The sequence below is a fragment of the Malaclemys terrapin genome, chromosome 13 (genome assembly GCF_027887155.1).
Source record: "Malaclemys terrapin pileata isolate rMalTer1 chromosome 13, rMalTer1.hap1, whole genome shotgun sequence".
In the NCBI taxonomy this organism is placed as follows: Eukaryota; Metazoa; Chordata; order Testudines; family Emydidae; genus Malaclemys; species Malaclemys terrapin.
The window spans coordinates 10609172-10630506 of record NC_071517.1 but is presented as its reverse complement, the minus strand read 5'-3'; the positions used below and the strand labels follow the sequence as shown (position 1 = coordinate 10630506).

The window sequence follows — 21335 nt, the reverse complement described above, 5'->3', positions numbered from 1 at the left end:
ATAAGAGAACGGTGAAGCCCTTTGTGTAAAGCCAATCTGCAAGTTAACTTTTCACAGCAAGAAGCAAGTGCCACAGAAGTCCCCTACCTCTAACAAAGTGTGGTAAAGTTTCCAGAAGAGTTTACATAAGGTTAAAAGGTATCCTTTTCTGGAAGGAACATACCCTGAGGTGCTTCTAATCATCTGATCCTGTTCAGTAGGATTTAATCTAATTGTTGTATGTTTAAATAGGGATTATGCTTGGTACTTAGAGCACTAGCACTAATTCTGTAGCCCTCTTGTACTGTTTGGCTGTGAATTTCAATCCTTTCTTTCTCTTTGGTATTTAGAACAGCCAAAGACCTGAGGTACTCAGAGCTATTTTACCACTCCAGTGGGTACAACCAGGCATTGAAACGTGGTTTGGTTGTCATGACCGTTGTAATTCCCCAAATGTTGCCACATGTAAACTCACCTTAAATTTGAATTCCGTCATCTTCTTAACATGTCGTTAAGCTGTGGAGTGAACAGAAACTGCAATGACTATGTTTGAATTAAGATTTTACAGTTTGCTAAAGATAATTATTTTTTAATTAATAAGCTGCTTCACATGCAAGATACTTTATTTGGCTGTCAGGTAGTTGGGGCTCTTAATTCTATCTCTTGTGAATCTCATACAATAAACACACTCCAGGACAGGAGCTGAATATCACATAAGATTGAGGTAGCTTGCTGTGAAATTTCTATAAATATCTTTGAAGGGGGGTGAAACAGTCTGAAGTGCATGAAAAATCAGAGTTTAAAAGAAGTAAACCAGCTGGCTTGTGTTACATACTACAGTGAAACCCACTTATATGAATAACTGACATGAATAAAACATTTACATGGATGCATTCTTTATGGGTGAAACGTTTTTGTATACCTGTCATTGAGAGTTAGAGCTGGAACATGAATAAAATGTTTGAGAATTTTTTTAATCTCCTCCATTAGGGCACTTTAGTGCCTCGTTTATTCATTTTTGATCAGCTATGTTGTTAAGCATCGGTCAAGCACTGGCAAGCATGGAGAAATTACCTTTCAAACTGCAGTAGTGCCTCATGATTGCAGCTAAAGCTGTTATGGGCAGTAAGGCCATGTCTGTGGGGTATGTAGTTGCCGGGAAAAGTTCAGAAGTGATGTAAATGGTGCTGTGGGTTACCCACTAGTACGCTGGTGGAAAAAGTGAGCATAATTTGCACTGACTTGACTTTCAGGGGTCTAAAATGAATATAAATCCTACCAATGGAGTGGTGAGAGGGGATCAGACAGGGTCCCTGACATACGTGGGTGTGCCTCCAACTGATGTCAGTGAGGGCTGAACTTGGTCCTAAGAGGGTCTGAAGTAATATGAAGCAACTTAAAGTAATGTGAAGGGAAAGTTTAATTTTATCTCTTACCTTCCTGCTACAACCAACAAGTCATGTAAGTGGCACTCATTTTTCATAACTGCTGGTACAAATTGCACTGCTTTGCCACTTACACTCATTTTCTGACCAATTTAACCTGATATGTAAGCAATGGTGTAACCTACATCCATGAATTTGGACCAGTCGTTTCTGAAAAGTTTTACCAACTTACTCTAGGTGACGCTTAGTTGATGCTTTGGCCCATGTGTCTTAGCAGCCAAGAGCACTTCAGGAGCATTTGGGAGTTTCCTACCTAACAGAATACAGAATTAGGTATTGAAAACACTTTTCCCTTCTATACCATTAGGTCCATATTTCTCCTCTCAGTGCTGTGGAAGGAGAAGGGAATGGCCTTTACTTCCCAACTGATAAAGGTTCAGAGCTCTCCAAGGCACGTAAACACAGGCATTTTTAAAAGCAATCCCATAATAAGTTTCCAACCTGGTTGGCACATACGTAAAACGGTTCTAAATACCTTTTTTTTTTTTTTCTGAATTCCTGGCATATCTTCAGATCTTCTGGTACTTAGGAGAAGATGGTTTGGGCTTTTAAAAATTGTGCCTGTCATCTGCTGTTTACGGTGTACGCTGAATTGATCACCTGCAGAGAGGAGGTGGCATCCAACTGCATCTCTGCACTACAATCTAAAAGCAGTGCAGCAATTGATGCTATTTGGCAAGAAGCAGGAGTATGGAAGCTTCTCTCACAGGCCTCGCTGCAATTAAGACCCCAGGTGCCTTAGGCTGAACTGCTGGGGAACAAGATTATCTGGCACGTTGACCCTGTTGCGGGGAATAAAAAATCCTGTGCAGGACGTGATTCTGCATCAATCCAGTTATGAGCATGAGAAATCCAATTACTCAGATTCCAAAAGGATTTATAATTCCCCCATGGGAGTTTCCTCTCTAAAACCCAGGGCCTTGGGCGCAGTTCATGTGATCTCATGGGAGCCATCACACGCATTCAGAAACGCGTATATAGTGATCAGCTGGGAGACATTCATATGGAAATACATTTCATCTTGATAAGAGCAAGTTCACTTTGAACCACTCTTGATAGTTAGACACATGGGACAAATTCTGCCCAGATGTTCTTCAGATGCAATCCCCATTGACCTAATTGGGCGTTGTAACTAATGTAAATCAGGGCATAATTTGACGCAGTCATATGATCTGGCAGTAAAAGACTTCAGGGGAGAGTCAGCATTCCCTCAGTATAGCCTGTGAGACAATACATGCTTTCATTGGTAGTCTGTATTTTGATGCCATGTGATATCCCATTAGTTGCTGTTGCTTGGGAAGAATCCTAGTGGAAGAACAACATAGAAAAGGACATTAATTTTCTTCCAGAGCAACCTACTCCAGTTAATCTCCTCTGTCTTCCTACTTTGTTTCACCTTTAACATATGGCAGCTCTGCATCATGGGACTAGCACCTAAAATTAGGTATGGCCTTGCTATTCTCCCTCCCACTGCCACCCACTTCTTGCATATGTGTAAAATTTGTAAGGAGCAGCTGGGGATTTTGCCCCCTATAAACACCATTTTCTTGCTGCTTAACAAAAGCAAGTTCCTACACTTCGACATACGCTATATTCTGTCTTAGACAGTGAAAGCACAACTTGTACTTTAAATAAGTCTTTCCTGGAGAACAAAATGTGAATTCCCAAATATTTCAATCTTCTGGAATACCTAGGTAGACAGACCAGTGTTTATTTTTCTATTTTATGGCAAAGGAAGGGATAGTACTTCTAATTTTTTTTTTTTCATAATTCACCCAAGAGCCAGAAGTTTTCCTTGTGTGCTTAAATGCCCAGTGCTGATGTACAGGCAAAAGGTTTTGTGTATACATTGAGACGTGTTAGTCTCTTTTTGTCCACCCCATTGCTCTGTAAACCTATTGTGTTCCATCTATCAGTGGTTCTGTAGCAAATACATGCAGGAGTAGACACAGCCCACAGGCAGAATGCTAAGATATTTTAAAGACTTCTTAGTACTTTCTGACACCTTACAAGCAATAAAAATCACCCAAGCCATTTAAAAATCAAAAGACAAGGATATTTAGCTAAAAGATCTGCTCTAGTTCAAATAGGAATTAATTTAGGGAATTCCTATGGCCGGTGTTATGCAGGAGGTCAGATAAGGTGATTACAGTGGTTCCTGCTGGCCCTATAATCTATTAATCGGACCAGCCTGCTTTTTGACATTTGAAGGAACTAATATCTTGTGAACTGAGACATCCTTTTAAAAATCCCTCTCTGTCGTGTAATGAGGAGGAGATGGTGGGAACAGATGGCTGAGGCCTGTCACATTCTCTTTGACCATTCATTGTATCTGTAGGAAACAATAGAGACAGATGAGTATATGCCCAAGGGCCAAATCCTTCTGTCTTTTACACCATCGTAATACCGAGAGACTTCATGGAAGGCAATGTAGTTATTCAGAATATCCACCAGTGTAGCTGAGAACAGAAGGTGGTCTCTGGTAGGTAATCAAGTAGTCTGAGACAATACTCAGAAAAACAGACAGACCATTAAAGCACAGAAAAAATGTTATAGTGGGTTTTGTAATCAAGCTACTAGATCAAGCATCCACCTTGAAAGCATGCCTTTTCACACCCTTTAGAGTCTTATAATTAATGGGTGACATCAGATAGATCATAAATGTCCAGTATATTTGTGTCTGGGGGGAGGAAGAACCACAATTAATTTTATTGAAAGCTGGATATATACAGAAATCTATTTATGATTTAATGACTGAATTTAAGAATAACAAAGCACTGATCATAGCTGGACAACCTCTGTAGCAGGGGTGGACAACCTGAGCCTGAGAAGGAGCCAGAATTTACCAATGTACATTGCCAAAGAGCCACCGTAATACGTCAGCAGTCCTCCCCTCCCTTCCCCTCCCCTCCCCGCTCCCAGCACCTCCCACCCACCGGCAGCCCCGCCGATCAGCGCCTCCCCCCTCCCTCTCCACACCTCCCGATCAGCTGTTTTGTGGCGTGCAGGAGGCTCTGGGGAGGAGGGGGAGAAGCGAGGGCCCGGCAGGCTCAGAGGAGGGGGCGGGAAGGGGTGGAATCAGGGCAGGGCCTGTGGTATAGCCAGGGGTTGAGCAGTGAGCACCCCCCGGCACATTGGAAAGTTGGCGCCTGTAGCTCCAGCCCCGGAGTCGGTGCCTATACAAGGAGCCGCATATTAACTTCTGAAGAGCCGCATGTGGCCCCAGAACCACAGGTTGGCCACCCCTGCTCTATAGTATAAAGGTAAATGTTTACAGCAGTAGGGCTAAATGTATCATCTTAAAAGGAAAACAGATTTCACTTGCATTTACCTATTGAATGCTAAATAGAAACTGTAAAGCTATAGGCTGATAAGCCTTTCTGTGCCCAAGCCTGCCACTCCACATTCCCACTGCATTGCAAAGTGGGAACTCTTCTTCGCTCCTTAGACCCAGATCCTGCTCCGTCCCTGTGTGGATTCAGAGGCCTCTGAGCACAGCTGCACCTTCACAGTACCACTGCATATGGTGGGTGGCAGAAAGGATCAGCATCTTGCATTTTATCATTTCCAGGTTACTTTGATAATCGCCATAATGTCTACATGTCTGTGAAATCTTCTTTCTAGTTCAAATCTTAGTAAATCCACGGAAGTTCTCATTAGGAGTAGACTTCTACATTCAACATCAAGGCTCCTGTTGAAGTGAGTTCACAGTGGTATAATGAGAGACAGCACTATCTGCTGGATTGAGTTTGGCATTTGCCATCCAGTATCTCCTGAGATGCAATGCCAGCTCTGATCCTATCTCCCTGTATAACCTAGGGCAAGGCATTTACACCATAATTTTCAAAACTGCCGTCAGTTTTTGAGGGCTGAATTTAGCATCTACTAGTAGGGCTGATTTTCATAAGTGCTGAGTACTGAGCCCAGTTGGAGTTGCTAGTGCTCAGCATCTCTGAAAATCCTGCCTTTGTCATAAATTTGGCATTCAAAATTAGAGGCCACTTTTGAAAATATTTGCTTTAATGTCTCAGCCTCAATTTTTCCATCTGTAAAATACAAATAATAACAGCTACATAGTTCTCACAGGTGTTGTAAGAGTTTGTCGGATAAGGTTGGTAGAGGACTGTATGTGCTAAGTACTGTTGTTATAAAGCCTTTCATCCAAAGGGTTTCAAAGTGCTTAGCAAACTTTAACTAACTATGGTCAGATCAAGATTTTCAAAAGTGACCCATAATTTTGAGTTCTACTTTTTTTGTACCCAATTTGAGACATCTTCAATGGGTCTGATTTTCTGAAAGTGCTATGGGCCAACTCTCTGAAACTCAGGCCCCTCAGAGGTGTCTCATGTTGGACAGTTAAAAATGGAGGCACCCAGAATCACTTGTCACTTCTGAAAATCATGTCCAGAGATCACTTGCATCTACCAATGGCACAGAGACCCCTCTAGAGTGAGGTGGGGCTTCTGATTAACAGCACACAACAACAGTTTAGCATGGGACATGGAGAATAGTTTCGCCAATGGAAACTACATGAAGAAGTGTGGATAGGCAGAATGGAATTACTTGAAAAATAAAAAATATATCAAAGTTTTTTAAATAGTTCAACTCCCAGTATATGTGGTTACAGTGAATTCATCTATTCTGATTTTCAGTGAATTCATTTTGTATTGTAAGGGAATAACCTTAGAGGTAAGACAAGGGAACTTGGCACTGGCTTTTATGATAACATGAATTTGTAATACAAGAATGTTAAGACTTTAAGCAGCTTCTGGCTGGGTTGGAGCTCTTTTGCGGGGGGGTGGGGCAGGAATTTTTTTTTTCCAATATCAGGCACCAGAATGGAGAAACATTCTTTTGTCCTCTGCAGATACTGTACTTCCCAATCAGGTTCTGGCATAGCAGGTCATGTACCACTTTACATTTCCTCCCTGTGAGCAGAACCCTAGAGCTAAATTCTCTCTCTCTTGTTTGCTCATAAATCCCACCAAAGTGACTGGAACCAGTTCTGATCTCTGTTTACTGCAGTAGAGTTACTCCAGCTTTACACAGGTATGACTGAGGGCCAAATTCTCCACTACCGGGTCATTTCCATGTAGGGACTGGAAACTTGGTGAGTTCAAAATCCTGTTAATTCTTCCATTCTTGAAGCAGGGTTTGCCACTTTGTGGAAGAGGCCACTACTAATCCTTACTGTCCTTGGCGTCTGCTGAGACTGTCAAGAAGTTACCACACAGGGAGTTGTTTTTTTGTGATGTAGTCACATGTCCACTAGGAACCTCCGACCCCTTGCACGCAGGCTACTGAACTACCCTCACATGGTGGTAACACTCAATCACTTTTGCCCAGGGGAGATTTGAATTGTAAGCGAACGATCATGTACCTCATCACCAACTCCAAGTGTTTACTCAGCACCGGATCCTACTATTATTGTCGTTGTTTTGTTTCCAGACCAGGCCATTTGTGTATTGCTGCACCTTCTTATTAATACCACTAGTAGTACCACTACTTGGACAAATAAAAGATCTTTTCAGTGATGGTTACCTCTTATGAACCTGCCCATAGACTTTTAATATGCTGCTGTTTAATGGGTTTAATCAAGGAATAAATTGGACTCTCTTCTTGGGCTTTCCTTTTATATTATTTAAGTACTAAAGCCACAGCCCCTTCAGAGAAACACAGCATGATTGGGGGTTTTGTGTGTCACATTAGGAGGTAATCAGTGCCCTCAGTCTCACTGAAGCCAATGGGCACTAAGGGCACTAACCATCTTCCAGAAGCTACTCAGCACCTCAGGCCCTTAATCTGCAACTCCTATGCTATGCCTTCCTACAGGTGTTTCTTATAAAATGTAATCCTGGGAGAGAATCAAGCCAGCTAAAAACTAAACAGAAGTTATTTTTAAAAAATGTTTATTTTAAGTTCAGATAATCTGGTTTTGATAAATACAAAAAACGTTATTTCCCAAAGTTCTTGTAGGTTCTGAGTTCTGGAAATTATCTTCACCAGCTGTTCTCAAGATTGATTTACTATACTTACCCAGTTTTACCCAATTACTTATTTGATCTAATCCCCCTATAAAGTTGAACAACAATTGAGAACAATTTCCTCTTTGCAGATCTCACCAACACTAGCATCCGCATAAGATGGCAACAGCATGTTTTCAGCTTCACTCAGTTAACTGAGAATCTCCATATAATTAACATCTGGCTTCCAAATACTGACATTTTAAAAGAGGCTACAAAAGCATATAGGCTGGTTTTTGACTCAGAAATCTTGACTGGGTCAGCAGTGTACAATGGCCACAAGAGTTGATGGCCACACTGCTGTTTCACCATAATCAGTCAGAGCTGATTTCACTGAAAAGACAAAGCCAAGGTTAAGTCAAAATGATAAGAGCAGAGGGGTAAAAGTGCTGTCTCCCTAAAAGCCAAGAGATAGTTTTGATCTCAGAAAATGTGATCATAGATACATAAAAGTGGGTGTGGGCTGCATTATTTATACCGCACCATTAACTATACATTAGCTGCAGCTTGTATGTTGAGTTTGTGAAATACTCCATATGTGCCATATTCTGCACAGCCTTCCAGGGCAATAATCTGATGCACAGGGGGTCCCAACCACAAAGCACTGCAGCGTGGGATTTCTCTCTGTGCCACCATGCAAAGAGTGAATGGGGCCGTAGCCAGTAAATCTACAATTACTGGGTCCACTGGCCAAATTTCTAGTCCTGGGGAGTTCAGAAACAATAGATTCTTCTGCAGTTGTAAGACTCTGTGGTTCCTTTGGTACTCCACTGCCACCCGGTGGTAGGGGGAAGGATCCCACATCTCACCACCAGCACCACTGCAGAGCAAAAGACATGGTTACTCTGGCTTTGTGCAGGACTGCTGTTATTGTTTATTATTACACAGCCCTTTACAAAACACTTAAAGGCAGTATTGATCAAAGTCCAAGGGACTTGCAGAGAAACTCAGAGAAATAGGAAATACAGGGAAACAGTTGGGTGCAAGGAGGCAAAGAGAGGCATTGTGGTTGAGCAGTTAGAAGGCTTCCTGAAAGAAGTGGGTTTAAAGGAGAAGGGGAGTGTTGGGTGCATGGAAAGCAAAAGGCTATTCAAAGCATTAGGGGAAACATGAAAGAAGAGACAGAGCAGGAGACCAAGGGAGCAGTTAGGGCAAATCCTACAAAGCTGTGTGGAGCCCAGCAAACATGGCTGTGCACTGAGATTCCATGCAGAAGAAAGGGGAAAGACTCTCGTATTGGGGCTCTCCAGGATTGTTCTGGAGTCTCCAGGAATTAAAGATTATATCATGTGATGAAAACGTCCAGGAATACATCCAACCAAAATTGGCAACCCTCATTGGGGCTTGGGTTCCTGAACCTTCGCTCTGTGTAGGGCAATCCACCTAATATTGAATCCACAGGCCCCAGCTCCACTTCTCCCATAGCCTGGCCCTACCCCACCTCCAAGCCCTCACTGAATGGCAGTGCACAGGAAGTCCTCACAGTGATTTCCTCCTGGCAGGTGGTGTGCACCCTGACTGGCATCCCCAATTCCCCTGCCATCCCCAATTCACCTGCATCTGGAGATCTCTGCACCCAGGTGTTTCTGCATATAGAGGGGGAGAATGGCAGGATTTGCTCCTGGGAGCATACTCGTATGTAAAGGGATCTAGTATAAAATATGGGGGAAGAAAATCAGTGTAACACGACAGGTGTATTACTGGTGTAGCCATAAGATGTATTACTGGGTGTAGCCTTATGATCATGCAGTTGCTGCTAGCAACAACTTTTGCTACATCCTGTTTTCATTGCGGGCTGTTTCAGCAGCAACATTGAAAGTACCAAAGGTTACAGTTTTGATAGTAAGGGATTTCCCATCCTCAGTCCTTTGCCTTAAGGCAGTCAGCAAAAGTTAGAGTCATTTTGCAATCATTTTAATTTATGCACAGATCATTTAAAGTTTTATCAAGCACCAATAATCTTGAATTAAGCATTACTGTATTTTGCATTGCCAGTTAGATTTGGGAGATCCAAAATCAAGGATACGAAAGATTAACAGGTCAGTAAAATGACTGATGCAAGTTCAGCAGAGTAGGTTGCTAGGATATGGGTTTAGAAAAACCCCAGCTATCTTTGTCATTGCATTTGTGCATTTGATTTTAAATGTGACACATTCTGCCTTCACTTGCATCGTGTGCATCACCACTCTATTCAGAGGATAAGCATAGGCTTCACATGAGGCCAGAACCTGTCTTTCTATATTCAAATAGGGCTGAATCCTGAATCCCATTGAAGTCAATAGCAGAACTCATTTGGCCCATAATGAATCTTTATATGATGCGAGTTTGGTTGATTATTGGTTTAGAGAGACTTCCAGACTCCCCCCAAAAATCTCAGACAGGCCTTGCACAGGATTTCTTCTCTTGCAAGTTGCAGGTCACTCATACAGTCATGCAGTGGAGAATTTTGGTCAGTTAGTCCATGGGAAATAGCCCCGGTTCACATTGGCCACCCCCATTCCGTCTCCCAGCACAATAGCATGGAAAAAGCCTCCATGGGGCATTACATGGACTCTGTGCAGAAGGGGAACCGTACAAAGTGACCTGCACCAGTTCTGCTGCCTACAAGGCTTTCCATGACCCTTTGAGAGGTGACAGAACTTGGCTCTGTACAAATTAATGTAATGTAAATGGGAGATTTTTATCACTTAAGGTGAAAAACACAATTTACTAATTCTCAAAATCTAGCAAAGATGCGCAAGCTATTTTTCATCAGCTTATCCCTCTATCTTTGAACCATTTGTCTTTGAACCATTCTTTCCTTAAGATAATGTCCTAAATTCTCTTCTTGAAATAAACCATTTTGCATGCTAAGAAGTAAGAACCATAAGGAGGGTAATTATAATGGGATTTAAATAATTCACTGCTGTTTCTTTGCCAGTAAAATAAAGACTGTGTTCTCTTGTTTTGTTTGTACAAGCAACAAAATTTGTCTTACAATTTACTACTCTTGGAAAAAAAAAAAAAAAAAAAAGGCAAACAACAACAAAATGCTGATATATTCCCAGCTCAAATATTTGTTTTCCAACAATAAACTTGGCTATCTTCCAATAACGCTGACTTGTTTGTAAACCTAAAAAGCTTTAAATTTAGCTAACACATAGCTGATTGCTCCTAAAATGTGGTCAAATGAATCCTTTCCACAAGAACATTTGCCAAAGGATGCTGCACAGTTGAAACGGAAAACGGTTTGCAGTTATGAATTTGTGTTGTGTTGCTGCCTTTTCAAAACTCTGCAATATTGACAGTAGTGTCTCACTTCAAAAAAACATGGTCCTTCAGTTAAACAAAGCCTAGAGGTAGATTTGAACTCCTTCTTACTTCTATTGATGCCCCTACCACACAAATCATAGAGGATGTATTTCTAAGACGAGAATGTTCCGCAAACCAGTAAATCTGGGATTATCTCATTGGACTGATTATGTCCAAGCTCTTTAGCCACAGCACTTGATGAGGACTAAAAATAAATAGCGGGGCAGTATTCAATTATTTTGTCCCTAAATAATCTGTGCTTATTGTTTATGTCTTTCTCTGATGTGAGACGTAGTATCTGGACTTAACGTTTATTTATAAGTGTTCTTCTAATAAGGGTGTTTGGAAAAGGGTTGTAAAGAGAAAATGGCCCATTGCACTTATCAATTGTAAGGGGCAAAGCCTGCTCTTACACCAGTGCAAATCCAGCATCACTCCATTGAAGTCAGTGGAATTTATTCCAGATGCACACTAGCCCAAAATTTGGCCCCAAGTATTTTAAAATGGAGGGGCCTGATTCTGTTCTTCCTGATACCGTTTTTTCCACCAGAGTAACTCCATTGATGTCAGATGTTACTGCTGATGGAGGGTCTGCTCCTGCACCAGGGAAATTTTTGCATTGACTGCACTATAGCAGCAGGATCAAGCTCTCACAGTGGTAGGGGAAAATCAGATCCTCTGTCAGTTGTTCCCCAGCTCTAAAGTTTATAGAAAAAGGCAACTTATTAAAATAGATAAATAAATAGAAAATGAAGTCTAGGTTGGGTGGGGGGAGGGTAGGCCCACCTTATTACCTGTGGACATTTATTCACATCATTGTTAAACCAGCCCACAATTTGTTCTAATTCACATGATTGGCAGCGTGTGCTCATGGTTCATAGATTCGTTGATTATAAGGCCACTGTGGTTACGTCTGACTCCCTGTATAACATAGGCCGTAGAACTTTCCTGAATTAATTCCTGTTTGAACTGGAGCAGATCTATTAGAAAAAACATCCAATCTTGCTTGAAAAATTACCACTGATGGAAAATCCACCACAGCCCTGGATAAGTTGTTCCAATGATTCATTACCCTCACTGTTAAAAATTTGCAGCTTATTCCCACTCTGATTTTGTCTAGCTTCAATTTCCAGCCATAGGGTTTTGTTAGACCTTTGGCTGCTAACTCAGACTTGATAGAGCTGTGTGATAGATCAGGATTTAGGCATGTTGGACAGGACTATGCAGGACACTGGGGAGGAAAAGGTAAAATTAAAAATGATTCCTTTAGTAATTAAAGTCAGTAAGGGAAAGCTGGATAATGACTATGTAAAACTAGGCAGAACAAAGCACTTCAGATAGTGCTGTAGGGAACAAATACTGTATTAGCAGGGTGAGACATCTGACTCCATGATTCTACAGGTCATCAAAATCAGGTAAGTAATTCAGAAAATGTACTAAATGATCAACATGTTTAAGGCTCAGTCCGTCAGCCGTTACACAGGCAAGTGGAATTTCAGGGCCACAGAATTGTAGAGATTGATATCCAATTTTAAAGCACAGTGATTTAACTTGTCAACCAGAGAAAAAGTCTCTTTGGGGAACTACCAACATCTCAGAAAACTCATTTTAGAAAATATGGCAAATATTTTTTCCTGTTGAAAACCAGATTTGTAAATATATAAACACACACATAATTTTTATGTAATGTATATACACACATCTATAATTTAATATTCATCATTTTAACAATGAGTAGATTGATTTGTTAAATTGTCACGTTGTTCATAAATCCCATATAAAATGTGATATTAGAACTTTCTTTTCAATGTCTATGCATGATCGCTATAAACCTGTTCCCTTTGAAATGTACACACTTGTTACGCTAATAATTAAAGAGCTCACTGAAGGCTCCTATACTTGTAAATCGTCCCATGGCTTAACTGGGGCTATTTGTGAGTATAAAGGTTGCTAAATCTATATGCCAAATCTTGCTGTTCTTACTCAGTCCCTCTACAGGCATCACCCCATTGAAGGATTTGGCCATGTACTAAGTAATGGATTCGTTGACAGGCTACCAGCTCAGAAGATGGGGTAATCTAGTTAAAGCAGCTCAAGTTTTAACTTAAATTAGCTTTGTGGTCCAGCTTTACCTCAGGGTTGGCAGCAGTACTGTCCTCATCACACTATTTAGTGCTAGCTCAGTACATCCAAGTAAAACGCGTGAGTACAAGGTAACGGCATAGCTCATTCATCTCATCAGAACAGCATAATCCCTGTACCAGTAAGTCAGTGCTGCGAGACACTGACGCAAAAGCTAACCTTCAGGTATTAAAATGAGACCACAATCAAATGGTGCAGGAAAAGAAAGAGCAAGTGAACGCAAAGGCAAAATTTGCTCCCACTTACAGGGGTTTAAATCCAGAGTAGCCCCATTGCTCACTCAGAAGTTAGAACGGAGAACTGAAATTGGGTCCCAGTTTAGGCTGCAGCCCTGTGTTAGAACAAGGCTTGAGACTTACTGTAAATAATGTAGCTGCATTAAATCTGTGTTCCAGCCCACAAACGTGGCCTTGTTCCACAAAGCATTGTAAAGGCGAGTGAGTGTAAGAGACCGTGGGCCAGTTCCTCAGCTGATGTAAATGGGCCTAGTTCTGTTGGTTTCCATGGAGCTCTCACGATTCACGCCAGTCGAGGATCTGGCCTTATGTTTATTGCTGCATAAGCTAACTGTACTTGAAGCAACTGTTCAGAGAACTGCTCAGGAGACAGCGTGCAATGCAAATACACCAGGAGGGGAGGGGAGAGGGGGGAATAGAGAAGGAGCTGCAGCAGGTATTAAGAGAAGAGAATGAAGTGAAGGGGAAAAATCTAGATGAGAAATGTCTTCTGTGAAGATCTTTATACACTAATAAAACTTAGATTCAGCCCACACTTACACCCCATGAAATCAGTGGGTCAAATTCTGCTCTGTGTTCCACCTGTGTAAATGCAGAATGTGTCCTTTAACTTCCATAGAATTACAGTCATTTACATGGGCAAAACTGAGCGGTGAATTTGGCCCAGTGGATTTGCAAAACAAAGTGTAAATCAGGCCAGCAGTGGGGCAGATGCTTTTCCCTCTAGCCACGAGGGAGTACTCCCTATTTATGGGACCACTAACCCCAGAGCTGTGTTTTTAAATTCGCTTGTGAATACATACAGTACTCCTTTTTGCTGTGTATGCTACATCACAGCTCATAACTAACTGAAGAATAAAATCATTCACCTTATTACTAGGCTTGGCAGGATTTGATTTAAATCACTAGTCATCAGTAAACATTAATTTCATCAGATACACAGAAATAGATGTCAAAAATATCCATTGCTTGCAGTCAGCAAGCGCAGCCTCGCCTGCACCTAGCACCCTCAGGTATCTAGGTCTCAGGAGGCACCAGCTATGGGGAAGACTGCGATCCTGGTGGGGCAGAGCAGAGATCCCAGCCAGGACCACGCGGAGAATGACGAGTTCCCAGCTGCAGGGCTCCTGCCCAGGGACAGTCTCTGCTTTTGCAGCGGGTGAAGTGAGGGGGGCAGTGATGGGAATGCAGGGGCTCCCTACGTGGACCTGGGGTTGGTGACAGTGGGGTGGCTTCCCCTATAGCCAGGGGCTTGTCCTCCTCCTTTCGTTCCTGGCCAGGGATCTCTGCTCTGCCCTGCCAGAACCACAGCCTCCTTGCGCCTGCAGGGTTCAGGTGTCACTAAATAATTGTTCTCTCTCTCTCACTCACTCTCACTCTCTCACACACTCATACACACACACAGTTAATTTTGCACAATTGTGAAAATTCAAATAGAAAAAAATGTTAAAAAGCGCTTAAAAAACCCATAATCTCACACAACCAAAAATACTAAATCGATAAAAATCGGTATCTGAGTGAAACAACAAAATAAAAATCAAATTCTCCCAAAACTACTCATTACATATTCCACCCTTGTTGCTTCTTTCCTATGAACTGTTTCTGTTGTGGAGTGGTGAATGTGGCCTGCATTAGGATACACAGGTCAGGCTCCCATTAACCTCAGAGGGTGCTATGGATGTCCATAGTGTGGACAGATTACAGTGGATTTGCAAAGAGAATCAACCAGAGCAGAATTTGCTCAGGACTGCAATGTTTTGTTTTGTTTTGTTTTGCTTTGTAGTAGGGTAAAGCAGCACAGGTATTTGCTTGTTTAACAGGGTTGTAAGGTAATATAAGGGGACTCCTTAGCATGTCTGTTCCTCTGGTCTTACTTATTTTCCTTGCTAATGCATATGAAGACAATATATTCATCTGATTTGTCAGCTTTTTTGCACCAACTTGCCTATAACAACAACTGAATCTATTAGCAGGCCTAAAAACAGTGAAAAGAACTGTATTTCCTTTACCAACAGCACATCCTTTCTAGAAGGGACAGAAGGCTGTGACCTGCCCACATACAGTGTGGATGGTATCCACACAACTGATCATTTTATCTTTTTTGGTGCCCAAGGGGTAGTGGGGGAAGAGGGCTTGGCCTTGCACTGTGTATGTTATTTGCAGTGTTGTAGCCATGTTGGCCCCGGATATTAGAGACAAGGTAAATGAGGAAATATCTTTTATTGGACCAACTTCTGTTGGTGTAATGGACAAACTTTCAAGCTTCACAGAGCTCTTCCTCAGGCCTGGAGAAGATAACCAGAGTGTCTCAGCTAAATACAAGGTAGGACAGATGGTTAAGCATAAGGGGTTCACACATGATGTTGGAGACCACTTAAAATGAAAGGGTCTTGAATGTACTCACACAGAAAAATGATAAAAGACAAAAATACCCTATCACCCATAGGTGAACACTTTCACCGCTGCATGTCTGACCTCTCTGGTCTTGTCCTCAAAGAAAACCTGCACAACACCTTCCCAAGATGAGCCTCAGAACTTAAATTCATAACTTTGCTGGACTTAACATAAAAACCATGGACTTAAGAGAGACACTGGTTTTATGGCTCATTACAAAATTTGTAATGCTGCTGTCTGCTAATCCTTAATTGCCCACTTCATTTTAAGTGGTCTCCTACAGCATGTTTGAATACTTTATGCTTAACAATCTGTCCCACCTTGTATTCAGCTTGGACACGCTGATTACCTCCTCCAGACCTGAGAAAGAGCTCTGTGAAGCTTGTCCCTTCAACCAACAGAAGTTGATCCAATAAAAGATATTATCTCACTTGCTTTGTCGCGCTCATTATGTACACAAGTTTACAGTATTCTCAGCCTGACCCTTTTGTCTGCACTCACTAAATGTTAGAAACTTTCAGAGCAGGTTCTTTTTAGCCATTCATATGGCTGGGAATGCAGTTAGTGATAGCAGACCAAGATGATGCAAGCAGCTTGGGGCAGTATTTCTAACGCAGGGCCTGATCCTGTAACCCTTACACAAGTAGGGATGACTCACGTGAGTCAGGTTAGTTGCATGAGCACCGGCTCCTGAACATGCCCAGAATTTTTCCCAGCGGAGGACTAAGAATACTCCGGTTTGGGTTTCTGTACCTCTCTCACCTTCAAGAGGAGAAGTCTCTTAATGATTCTACACCTCTCTAGTCCATCCTCTAGTATCTGAGCATGGGACTGTGAACCAGAATCTCCTGGGTCCAGCTCTGGCTGATTCCTTCTCTGACCTCATCAAGTCACTTGGCCACTCTGCTCTCAGCTTGCTGGACTGTTGGGAGACTTGGTTCATTCCGGTTTGTAGAGTGCTGCTGTATTAGTGGCCAGTAACCATGGTCATTCATGAGACACCATCTCCAGGGTAAGATTCCTTTGCTGCAAGAGCATTTTTCTCCTTAGCTTTCAATTAAATCAAGGGGGAATATTTGAGGCAGGGAACTTGACTTGGGGTTCTCACATCCTAAAGGTACCTCCTTTTGCCTACAGAATGGGAAATAAATGTATGTGAGGTTTCATGTTTAATGAAAGAAACACTCCTACGCTGGAAATATTTTAGTGAACAGTGAGACACTGGGGACCTCCAGAGAGGGGCTAAGCATCCTTACGACTTCTCCTGTTTTTATGATCTGAAATAACTCCTTTGGGGATGCTAATGGCATTTCTTGTTTCCATTTAGCCATGTAACACAGACGACATCATGGATCCATCCAGTGACCAGTGCACTGAACTTGTCCTGCTCCGAGGAGGATGAGGAAGACCGCACCAGAGAGCTTCCAGACCCCAAGAGCTGAGACTGGCCAGTGGTGGATAGTAGTTTTGGTCTCATTTCAGCCCCTGAATCAGAAGATGTACTCCTTCCAATAGTTTAATGTAATAGCGCCTGATCTTACACCCACTGAAGGCAATAGGAGCTTTGCCACTGATTTAGGTAGGATCATTTTCAAGGCTGAAGTTCACCCTGGCAAAATTTCCACTTAAACCCTTAAGGACTTAGGTGGTGCACAGGAGCTGGATAAGTCCTGTGCACAGGGGTCACTCTCACCCTCGTCCCTTAGGATTTGATCCTGACCTTTCACCACTTCTACACTGGTATAACTTCATTGGCTGGAATGGAGTTAATCCTGCTCCTAGTATGAGAACAGAATTGGGCCCAGTGGGTGTAATTCTCACAGTGGCTTCAAGCTGCTTGTAGAGCCATAACGTACAAGCTGAGCTTTTTTACCAATGCTAGTAGTTGTAATAGCGATGCCTTTTCTGTAATTACTGAGTTAGTCTGTTTTTATAGCAGAAACTTTCAGTGTATTTTGCTAGCAAAAGTTTATGACAATTTGTTATAAGTATTGCCGCCCAGATGACTTTTTTACAACTATTTTAATGATTAGGCTTTAGGAAGACAAGGCCTTGATGAGTTGTCAAGTATAAAGACACAATTTTGGTTGAGAAAGCTATACTCTGTCAGCATAATCATGCAATGAAAATGATTTCACTTTCGTACTTTGCTAAACCTATAGACACATGCAAATATTTCAGTAGAAGCTGTGAAGTTTCAAGTACGATGAAACCTGTGAAAGCACCTCTGGGATCAGCAGAATTCGGTCACCTCCTAGAAGTGGGTCTTTACATAGATGCAAAACAAAATCATTCTGGAGATCTTGAGGATGTTTTAAAGGGGTTACTCAAAATGAGGTGCTGCTGAGGCCCTACAAATAGGTTTCACTGTACATCAGCAGCATGAGATATTTAAGATAATGTTACACTCAGCACAAAAGCTGACTTCTGCTTTTGAGTGCCTGATTCTACAATAGGTCACTATAAAGGCTCTTTTCTTTTTTTATCTGTGATGGTGACAGGTATTGACCAATGAATGAAATAAGGAACACTAGAAGCACTGATGAATATGCCAAAGAAAAACAGTGGTTCAAACCTTTAGGACCGGGCACAGGCTACCGCCTGAATTCCTTTTGGGAGCATACATAGGAGTGTGATGCTCTGAAAAGATCCAGTTTAGCTCCACTGGTCAATTCGAAGCCAGGTCCCCATCCCTCACCCCCTCAATGGGGAGTCTCTGACAAGTGGTGGCGCTAGATTTACAAGCCTTTGTACTAGAGCAAAAGGACCTGACTTGTTTACAGCTCCTGTGCCTGCTGAAACTCTCCCTGCCACCTTCCCCTCACACCCGGTGCAGAGCCAGGCACGGGGTAGCTCCGAGGAAGTCTCCTTTCTGAGTCACGGTGTGGCTCTTTATCGCATATGCTCCATGTGCGACAGTGTCACACCGGGATAGTCCCTCCCAGGGAATCCGTACTGCGGCGCAGAGAAGTTAGTTTTACCCAGTCTCTCCTGGAAGCAGATGTCATTCCTAGTGCTGAGCAATGTCGTACTCACTCGGGAGGCTGGTAGGAGACCTTGTTGTGTTCTTTTAACCAGGTCAGGGCCAATTATCCATGCATGTGCCGTCCATGCCCCTTCATGAAGCCGGTAGAGGGAGGACGTTATGGAAGGAGCTTGACCAGCAGATCCACTGAACAAACCCTCCACATAACAGCATCCCGGAAAGCTGCCATGCTGCAGCCATGATCTACAATGGCCTCAGAGGGAGGATTGTGCCCCCATCCCTCAAACCACCACATAGAACCACTGAGCAAACCATTAACAGGGGCTTTGTGTCGAGCTTTAATGGGCCCTTTAATCATGCCGTTCTTCTCTAAACGCCCTTTAAAAACTGGCACAGACTCCAGCTGCATGCAGGACTTTGTACTGGGGTTTTTCTGAAGTTTCCTTAGTCCTAGGAGTCATGTACGTGGTTTGTTTATTACAGAGCCAAGGTGGGTGAGGTAATTTCTTTTCTTGGACCAACTTCTGCTTTCTTTCCAGTGTATGGGAGTTACATGATGGTATCTTGTTTGAGATGGTTCCTTCTGGAGTATGTGATGTTTATTCCAGGCACTTTCTGGCTCTAATCAGGGATTTCCTAAGAATTCTGTTTAGTTAGGGCATATATAGACTGTGCCGCTCTGATTTCTTTGGGAGAGATTTGAATCAGGTCGTGGCTACACTATCCTCCAGGGCTTGATTCAGCCATGGGTTATGCCATCTCAAAGTAAAGGTAGGTGGTCACAACTCCACTCTGCCAGTGGCTTCCCAGCCAGCCAGCCCAACCCTGAAAGTGGATGGGGGTAAGGCTAGGACCATGAACAAGGCAGGCTCCACCCATTGGATCCACTGGAGGAGGGCAGCTATGCAAATGCTACCTGCTCTCCCCAAGGAGTGAACACTGACCCCCCCTGCCCTGAGTATGCAATTCACTGCTCACTGCAGCAACGGGGGAGAACCCAAGATCAAATGTTGGCATTCTGCCTGCCATGCTTTCTTGGAGAATGTTTCTCTTTTATTTTGACTTGATAATTAAAGACTTCTTAGAAACAGATCATTGCATCCATCTAGTTTCCTCTCTATTCTAGTGTTGTCTCATCAGTCACGTAAGCTACTATAGCTCATATTCTCCAGCACTGAGACTGTGTTTTGAAACCTGGGATCTCCAAATGTTCTCGTCTATTTTTGTAAGTTGGCACACTTGTTTCCTAGGTTTTTTTTTTTTTTTTCTCTCACTGAAGCAGTTTGCAAAACAATTTTGATTACACTGAATCCTGTAAAGTGGGGAAACGGCTCTGGAATAATGTAATGAGATTTTGTAAAGAGCAGTTGTCAAAACACGCAACTCTGTAATGGCTGCTTTACATTTTTACTGCACAATGAAATGTACCAAGTGGAAGAGCAATGGAAGTACAACTTTGTATCCATTAAGAGAACGAAACAAAGACGTTGCCAGAAAACAGATACTGGAGCCCTATGTACAGTTGACACCATTATAAATAGACTTCTGCAACACTCCGGTATTTACCTTTACAATAATACCTATAGTACACTGCACCCTTCGAATTGGCAATACTGCAAGTACCAGTATTAGCAGCTCAGGTGTTTCAGAGCCTGGAATAAACAGGCAGATTAATCACAAAGGCCCAGATGCACAAAGATATTCAGGCGCCTAAAACTCTTACTGACTTCAGTGGGAATTAGGCACCTAAATACTTCTGAGGCTGTGGGTCAAACTGCAGCCACGAAAGTCTTCCTTTTAATGCAGCCCAATGTATCACTTAAAAAAAACAGGGTAGATCTCTCCCCACACCACACTCACACAGAGAGACTACCCTGAGCATCCCACTGTATGTTTAAATAAGTCACTACAGACGATTGTTTCACACCCTCTGACATACCACACAAAACCATCATTATTTAGTGTGAACCCACCAACACAAGGCCTATGCACCACTCAGGCCCTCCAGGACCCAATTCTGCAGGACTAAAGTCAGTGGGAATTTTGCTATAGATTTCAGTGGGAGCCCTGAGGGCAGAAGTGGGATTGAAGTGGTGCATAGCCCTTGTGTTGTCCTCTGCACAGGGCTGAATTTCACTATAACATCTTACTTAAGTAAAGCCGTTCTCAAAGGATGACCCTGCTCACACTTGGCTTTCGAAAGCCCCTTTGTACTATCGTAATCTTATCGAGTGAATGGCCACTCCTCCTTGTATTTTAAAAAACACCTAAAGTGATGTAAAGCTCTGATGCTCTTTTCACAATAAAGATCTCAGTGATATAAATCACTTGTGTCTCTTTTATAATTAACACCCGCAGCTTTGTGATATTATCCACGGCACATTATGCAGCTGACCGACTCCAGGTCTCGCTCATGTTATAGAATTGTAATGAATGAAATCTTTTAGCCGAGAAAAGGGGGTAAATGACAGCAGGCCAATCCTGTCTGTCCCATTCCTTTAAACTTCTTTTTACAAAGGTGACTCAAAATGCGCCTTTGGAAAGGAATCCAGAAAACAGACGGCCTTTCGAAAAAGTAAATCCCAGCCCTACAATGATTTCCACACAGGCGCCCCACCCCACCCCACCTCCCGGAGCTCACAAAGATTCAATTGCAGGGTGATGCTCATGTTTATAATCACCTGCTTACAAGGAGGCAGCCTAGTCCAATAGGGCATTGGCCCATGCGTCCGGTTCCCAGCACTGCCGCTGATCTACCTGCAAGATCCTGGGCAAGTCACCCTTCAGCCCAGATCCTCAAAGGTATTTAGGCATCTAACCTCCACCGATTTCAATGGCA

At 42.6% G+C, this 21335-nt stretch overlaps 1 protein-coding gene across 6 annotated transcripts in view; it reads left to right on the top strand.

Annotated features, from left to right (window-relative positions):
• The window catches only part of STXBP4 (syntaxin binding protein 4), a 123503-nt gene extending 102680 nt beyond the window's left edge, over nt 1–20823 (top strand). For all 6 annotated transcript variants that reach the window (XM_054047033.1, XM_054047032.1, XM_054047034.1 and 3 more), the window contains one exon: nt 16838–20823. In XM_054047033.1, the coding sequence (XP_053903008.1) occupies nt 16838–16952 (115 nt within the window). In that variant the 3' untranslated portion in view covers nt 16953–20823. The remainder of the gene's footprint in view (nt 1–16837) is intronic.
• The last annotated feature ends 512 nt before the right edge of the window (nt 20824–21335 follow it).